At 35.2% G+C, this 7,992-nt stretch overlaps 2 protein-coding genes across 4 annotated transcripts in view; both read left to right on the top strand.

Annotated features, from left to right (window-relative positions):
* Positions 1-382: 382 nt before the first annotated feature.
* On the top strand, positions 383-3,925 carry LOC107477695 (protein STRICTOSIDINE SYNTHASE-LIKE 3; the record flags this gene model as incomplete). The annotated part of the gene is given in 4 exon segments (XM_016097749.3): positions 383-752; positions 1,642-1,923; positions 2,612-2,779; positions 3,382-3,925. Coding segments are annotated over 4 exon segments (1,182 nt in total). The 3' UTR covers positions 3,785-3,925.
* A 1,535-nt stretch (positions 3,926-5,460) lies between these two features.
* The window catches only part of LOC107477696 (pentatricopeptide repeat-containing protein At2g41080-like), a 2,989-nt gene continuing 457 nt past the window's right edge, over positions 5,461-7,992 (top strand). For 2 of the 3 annotated variants that reach the window (XM_052258680.1, XM_052258681.1), the window contains exons 1-2: positions 5,461-7,694; positions 7,861-7,954. In XM_052258680.1, the coding sequence (XP_052114640.1) occupies positions 5,665-7,694; positions 7,861-7,873 (2,043 nt within the window). In that variant the 5' untranslated portion in view covers positions 5,461-5,664 and the 3' untranslated portion in view covers positions 7,874-7,954. Of the gene's footprint in view, positions 7,955-7,992 lie in introns of all 3 variants that reach the window. The other variant, XM_052258682.1, reaches the window with a different exon arrangement.

Consider the following 7,992-nt stretch of genomic DNA (forward strand, 5'->3'; position numbering starts at 1 on the left):
ATTAAAAAAATCAATTATATTAATTTTAAGTATTTTAATTAATTAATTAAGTGGGACCACAATATGGACTAAAGTTAGTTCATCCTAATAGAGAAGAGACAGATGTTTTGAGTTTCTATTTATTGTTTATGACACAAAAACTGATGTGAAATTATTTTTTATAATAGGTGGACCATAAATAGGAACTAGAATGAGTTCCCTACTTGAGATAGTCTTTTTCATAAATCAGCAATTGCATAACATTAACAATGAATGTTGACTTTGAACTTTTAAGTTTGAATGATACAGCTACCAATTCCCCACATGTGTGACTCAACTACCCACCATAAACGCATAATAAAGAAACTCTCCTCATGACTCAACATCCCTACACACATAACTTCACATAAGAATACATTAACTTTCAGTAATCAAACTCAAACAATGACTCTGCTTCGATGGCTTGCGATTCTGTTCCTTCTGCTCGCCGTGTACTGCGGTCTCGATCCGTTTCGACACAGCCCCATAGCCAGCTTCCCGGAATTCGAGGCCAAATTGATTCAAATGCCGCCGTGGTCCGAGGTGCCGCCGGAGAAAGACTCGGAGAATTTGTTGCAGAAATCGGAGGTGAAGTTCTTGAACGAGGTTCAGGGACCAGAGAGCGTTGCTTTCGACACTCAAGGTCGCGGTCCTTACACTGGTGTCGCTGATGGAAGGATTCTCTTCTGGAATGGACACTCTTGGCTTCCCTTTGCTTATACCTCTCCCAACAGGTATAACAATTTTGAAAAACCCTAAATTTCCACTTTGAGAGTGTTTTCTACTTTTCAAGTGGTGAGTCCTGCAAATCTACAATTAGTTCGCATAAATTATCATTCCTTAATTTAATTACTCTTATCTTGATTTTAGTTTACTTTACTTATTTCATGATTCTCACTGTATGACAGAATTTAGTTTGATTTCAAACTTTAAATGGGACCCACTTTCCATGTTGTATCATATGGGGTATGGGCACTAATTGGATACTTGTACTTGTTAGTTTTAGTTGTAGGTAGGTACTGTCCGAAGTTTTACCACGTTAGCAAAAATAACTATCTTTTATATCGTCCGCATAAATGTTCATTTACAAGAACGGATGAGATTGCAGGACTGTGCAAAACATTTTATATTGTTAGTGCCGTAAAATTAAACTCTTATTTAATCTGCTTTCAATGTTTATTTTTGAATTTCAATATATATTTTATACGAGTGGCTGATTTGGTGGTGGATTTTTTATGTTTACCTAACATGGTTGAAAAATATTTGTTTTTGAGCTGTTCTAGTTCTAGAGCAGAGCAATCTTTACACATACATCAACCCACTATGCCTTATACATTTTTCACCCAGCAAGTTCTAGTTGTAGAACCATTTTCTCCCAATTTCTGAGTTTTTCACTTCAGATCAAGTTCTGCTACTTCTGCAACATGCTGTTTCCTTGCAGCATTGCTGACGAACCTTAAATTATTGTACACAAGGTCATCCTTTTCAAAGTTTGAGCTTGAATCTTTAAAGCTTGTTCTTGTTTGGATACTGAATTTAAGTTTTTCGATCAGTAGAGTGTATATGTTTGCAATATCATGTGATTAAATGTTAATGATCTTTTTATGTCCATTTCAAACACAGGTCAGAATTGTGTGATCCTAAAGTACCTGCATCACCACTTAGCTATGTGACGACCGAGCACATCTGCGGAAGGCCTTTGGGACTCAGGTTCAACAAGAAAACTGGCGATTTATACATTGCGGACGCATATTTTGGGCTTCTGAAGGTGGGGCCTGAGGGTGGTTTAGCAACACCTCTTACAACTGAGGCTGAAGGGGTGCCATTCAGGTTTACCAATGATGTTGATGTTGACGAAGAAGGGAATGTTTATTTTACGGATAGCAGTGCGAAATATCAGCGCAGGTAGGATCCTCTTTAAAACTTTTAGCAATCGCTATTTTCTTTTGAAAAACTTTGTACTGAATAGGGATATAATCACAAGATATTATTTTAAATCAGAGGAATCTGTTAGAAAATTATTTGTATAGCGACTTAAATGGAAATGTTTAAACTTTGGAATCTGATTGATTTTTTTTTTCTTGTACAATATATGGACATGATAACAAATTTTGAACTGTAGAAATTTGATTGAAAATTGAATGATTTATAGGACCTTCAGAGTAAGTAAATCCTTTATCATTTTGTATCCAATATTCGGATACAAGAGAAGCATCCAAACTAAGTTAGAAATCCTTGGTTATAAATATGATGGATGCACCACTACTGAAATCTGGTGGTTTTCCATGCTTTAGAATTTTATGAACTTAGTTTTTCATGCATCATATAGTAAGAGTGAAGTGCGTTGTCTTATAATAACCTATCCCAAACGCAAATAAATGAGGAAGGTTATGCTAAGGCGTCAACAACCAATGTAAACACATTGTCAAATGGTTAGGCCTATTAGGCATCCCTCCCTATATGAAGCAGTTACTAAGGTGTTAGGCCTATTTAGAGTGATTTCCTTAAATATTTAATTCATAGAATTCTGAAATATTGTCATTATTGTTACATCTGTCATGCTTTGTTGGTTCTAAAATAATTTTGTGTGCAGGAACTTTATTCAACTGGTATTTGCTGGAGACGACAGCGGCAGAGTTTTGAAATACAACCCTGACACTAAGGAAACCACAGTTCTTGTGAGAAACATTCAATTTCCAAATGGCATTTCCTTAAGCAAAGATCGTTCCTTCTTTTACGTCTGTGAAGGTGTTGTTGGCAGGTGAACCTAAAATAACAGCTTTTAACACTTTAAATAAGCACGACCCCTTGTGTTAGAAACTTTTACTTGCTCGCAAAGAAACTTATATATCTTGGTATCTACTGTTAAATGTTTACCACCCCAACAACGTGGTACTCAATCAGTGGTTCATAGCAAGAGATTCTAAGAGAACATATCTATATGTGAACCTTCTGATATGCTAGAGACTGCAAACATAAGTAGGATTAGTGTCTCTTTGGGTTCATCCTCAGTGATTTTCTATTTTCTAGATTCTATAAAGGAAGACAGAGAAAACAGTACAATCAAAATTTTTTATTCTCATTTCATGTTTTCGTTTTTATCTTCATAAAATCCTAAAACAAACAACATTGAAAATAACAACAGGAAATCAAAACAAAAACCAAATAAGAGGATATTTCTAAGTTGGTGATAATGCAAATTCCATTCACTAGTTATTACCTGTGCTGAAAGAAAAACTAAGCAATGTTAGCTAGAAAATCTTTTGCCATTTTTCTGAAAGAACCTAATGATGGAAGTCCTATATCTGAATTCATATTGATTATTAGAGTTCTTTTCTTTATAGCATTTCTTGTTCTATATAGGCTACGCAAATACTGGCTGAAAGGCGAAAAGGCTGGGACTTCAGAGATCATAGCCATCCTGCCTGGAATCCCTGACAATGTGAGAGTCAATGAAGATGGCGATTTTTGGATTGCACTTCATTGCCGAAGGTATATGTATGCGTACCTTAATGCCCTCTATCCAAATATTCGGAAACTCATACTCAAGCTCCCTATACCAACAAAGATTCATTACCTGCTTCAAATTGGTGGCCGGCAACATGCGTTGGCTGTTAAGTACAGCTCCGAAGGCAAACTTCTGCAGATATTGGAGGATAGCGAGGGAAAAGTTGTTAGAGCAGTGAGTGAAGTGGAGGAGAAAGATGGTAAACTATGGATGGGAAGTGTTCTTATGCCTTTTATTGGAGTTTACAACTTGAAATGAAATAGATAACAATACTCTGTCTGAGCTATACACTACGTTGAAAAAAATCCTGAGTTTGATGTTTTGCTTAGTTACAAGTTTTCATTGATGGACAATGAATTCACAGTTGAGGAAGTCCTTAAATGAATTCAAAATTGCTTCCATGTTGCCATGGATAGTTATAGTTGTGCACATCTCAGTAGATAAAACTGCCATTTGAATCAGAAACGAATTTGATCATTCCATAACAACCAGATAATATTATGTTTGGCAAAAAGGCTTAAATTTTCAAGGTCTAATTTCACCTGCATAAATTTGTAACATATCAGATAATATTTATAATAATTATTTTATGATAATTGATATATAATATTAATTTGTCATGTTATTGACTTATTGTGTTTATTTGGGCGATACTAAGTTTATAAAAAAAATATTTTTTCAATGAAAAAAGATCTTTTTTCATTTTTTAGGGTGTTTGGTAAATTTTTAGTAATAAAAGTAAAAGTGTTAGAAAAATTAAAAATTTTTTTTGAGAAGTTATAATTTACATATTTTTTTGTAAGATCTTTTTTAAAAAAAAAAAAGATGTTCTTTATATAATAAATAAACAAAAAAGTATTTTTATATGATTATATCCAAACGGTGAAAACTCAAGTGCAGTCGATTTCACGCTCTCAGTTATCAACTTCATAAAAATTTAGTCAAATCAGTCAAATCACTTAAAAGTTCTCAGTTATTAACTTCATGTGAAGTCGAGTGCAGCTGAGTTTTCACCTATCCAAACATAATTAATAAATAAAAAGATAAAGTATATTTTTTGTACCTGAAGTTTGGCAAAAGTTTTTAAAATATTCCTAAATTTTATTTTGTTTTAATTTTGTCCTAAAAGTTTTCGATTTGTATCAAATATACTCTCGACGGCTAAATTTTTAAAAAATTTAAGACCAATCTAACAATAATGCATGAAAATTATACTTAATTTGCTTGTGTTGAGGGTTGTTCTTATGAAATTGTTGTTGAATCGGCCTTAAATTTTTTGAAAAATTAGTCGTCAAGAAAATAAAACTTAGGAGTATTTTTGAAACTTTTGTTAAATTTCAAAGATAAAAAATATAATTTACCCTAAATAAAATGATTTTTTTTGTATGAGATATTCAAATATAAAATTATTTTTATTTTTTTATAAAATATTTAAAAAAAATAATTTACAAAAGATATTTTAAAAAGAATTTACTTAAACAAATCCATCATCTAACTAATAAAACGACTAATTTAATTTACAATTATATTTTTTAGAGGACCAATTTGATGAATATAATCGTTTGAAAATTAAATTGATACTTATCTAATTTTTCAAAGATCATTTTAACATAAACCTTAAAATATCTTCTAAATTAAAATTATTACATCAGTTGAAGAGTTATAATCTTATATTCTTATGTAAGTCTAAACTTTCCAAAACATAATTATAATTTAGGTCAAATAAGTTCATTATGTCATGAATAAAAGCTATGATACTCTCTCCAAATTCCAAAACTTGGATTGATTTGATCAATGACCAGAGCGTTGTAATTATTTGCTATCAGCTTACAAAATTCATCTACCTTAAGTAAATAATTATTTTCTTTCCTAAAAAGAAAAGCTCTTACAAATAAAGGCCCAAATTAGAAAATGAAGGAAAGTAAACTGCTGCAGGCTGAAACAGAAACAAGAAAGGAGAATGAAGCGACAAGCCACCCTTATGGGCCGGTGCTGCATTCGCCAGCAACTCTCTATACTCGTAGTTGCCGCTGCTGATTTGGTGCTCGCCTCCGACACGCCGGCGGTGGATAATTCAGCAGTGTTGTGTGGCTGAAACCCAGTTTGAGGTCCCCACCCAAACAACCCCCGTAGCATGCATGGGCAGGTTTCGTGTTCCTCGTACGTGCTTCTCCTTTGTTTCTGTGTCTACCGTTTTTCAAAATCCCGTCTTTCACTTGTCGACCGTTACCTTCAAAACCCACTTGGAAGATGGAAACTTTTCATATGCCAAAGAACAATTTGCAACCTTGTGTTCCAATGGGCGTATCAGAGAAGCGTTTCACAACTTTGTTTCTTATATATGGTCTGAACCCCGTTTGTTCTCAAATCTCATACAAGCATGCATTCGCACAAAGTCTGTTTCTTTGGGGAAGCAGCTTCATTCTTTGATTATTACTTCTGGCTGTTCCTCGGACAAGTTCGTCTCCAACCATCTCCTCAACCTGTATTCGAAATTTGGGGAGTTTCGAGTTGCAGTCTTACTGTTTGATAGAATGCCTACTAGGAACACCATGTCGTGTAACATCATGATTAAGGCCCATCTTGAAATGGGTAGTTTTGAGAGTGCCAAGAAAATGTTTGATGAAATGCCTGAGAGGAACGTTGCTACTTGGAATGCAATGGTCACTGGGTTGGCCAAGTTTGAAATGAATGAGGAGTCTTTGTTCTTGTTTTCACAGATGAATGAGTTGGGTTTCATGCCGGATGAGTACTCACTGGGCAGTGTGCTTAGGGGATGTGCACACTTGACAGCTTTGTTTGCAGGCCAAGAGGTTCATGCTTATGTTATGAAAAGTGGGTTTGAGTTTAATTTGGTTGTCACATGCTCTTTAGCTCACATGTACATTAAAGCTGGAAGCTTAAGTGATGGAGAGAGATTGATTAGATTGATGCCAAATTGTAATGTGGTTGCTTGGAATACACTTATGTCTGGAAAAGCTCAAAATGGGTGTTTTGAGGGAGTTTTGGATCAATACTGTTTGATGAAAAAGGCAGGTTTTAGACCAGATAAGATTACTTTTGTGACTGTGATCAGTTCATGTTCGGAGTTAGCCACACTTGGTCAAGGGAAGCAAATACATGCCGAATCAATCAAAGCAGGAGCTAGTTCTATAGTTGACGTAGTTAGCTCATTAGTTAGTATGTACTCTAGATGTGGATCCTTGCAAGACTCTATGAAAGCTTTTTCGGAAGGCAAACAGCGAGATATTGTATTGTGGAGCTCAATGATTTCTGCTTATGGGTTTCATGGTCAAGGGGAAGAAGCTATAAAGCTCTTTAATGGGATGGAACAAGAAAATTTGCCAGGAAATGAAGTTACATTTTTGAGCTTGTTATATGCATGTAGTCATTGTGGATTGAAGGACAAAGGACTTGATTTCTTTGAGTTGATGGTACAAAAGTATGGACTCAAGGCTAGACTAGAACACTATAATTGTGTCGTTGACCTACTAGGTAGGTCTGGCTGTTTGGAAGACGCAGAAGCTATGATACGTTCCATGCCTATGGAACCAGATGCCATTATATGGAAAACACTGTTATCTGCATGTAAGATCCACAAGAATGCAGAAATGGCAAAACGGGTTGCCAAAGAAGTTCTTAGGATCGATCCTCAAGACTCAGCATCATATATTCTTCTTGCCAATATTCATGCTTCTGCTAATAAGTGGCAGGATGTTTCTGAGGTGAGGAAGGCCATGAGAGGCAAGATGTTGAAGAAAGAACCAGGCATAAGTTGGGTAGAAATAAAGAATCAGGTTCACCAGTTCTGTTTGGATGACAAATCCCACCCACAATCTGCAGAGATCAATCGGTATCTGGATGAACTAACTTCAGACATGAAGATGCGCGGTTATGTCCCGGATACTAGCTCTGTAACGCATGACATGGACAATGAGGAGAAAGAATACAACTTGGCACACCACAGTGAGAAGATGGCAATTGCTTTTGCATTGATGAATTGCCCAGAGGGAATGCCAATAAGGGTGATGAAGAACTTGCGCGTTTGTAGTGATTGCCATGTTGCCATCAAGTACATATCAGAGATAAAAAATTTAGAAATTGTTGTGCGAGATGCTAGCAGGTTTCACCATTTCAAAGATGGTACATGTTCTTGTGGAGATTATTGGTAATGTACAGTTTTTCATTGATCACCATTTCAAGTGTACTTCAGTACTTGTATATACTATGCCCTCCTGTTTATTATTATTTGTAGTTTCCCACTTTCCATGATCTATTTGTGTGTCATTGCTAATTGGGCCAATGACCCATGATTCATATTTCAATTCTGGTAGTATGATACTATAATCTCATGCCACGTGCCACAAGATCATTGGCTGAAACTCTCACTTGGATTGGTCTGTCAGGAGGCCTTGTATATCTCTATGGGTAAGGTTTTTAATTTTTTGAATTTTGACAGAAAAATG

Source organism: Arachis duranensis, chromosome 3 (genome assembly GCF_000817695.3).
Source record: "Arachis duranensis cultivar V14167 chromosome 3, aradu.V14167.gnm2.J7QH, whole genome shotgun sequence".
Classification (NCBI taxonomy): Eukaryota; Viridiplantae; Streptophyta; class Magnoliopsida; order Fabales; family Fabaceae; genus Arachis; species Arachis duranensis.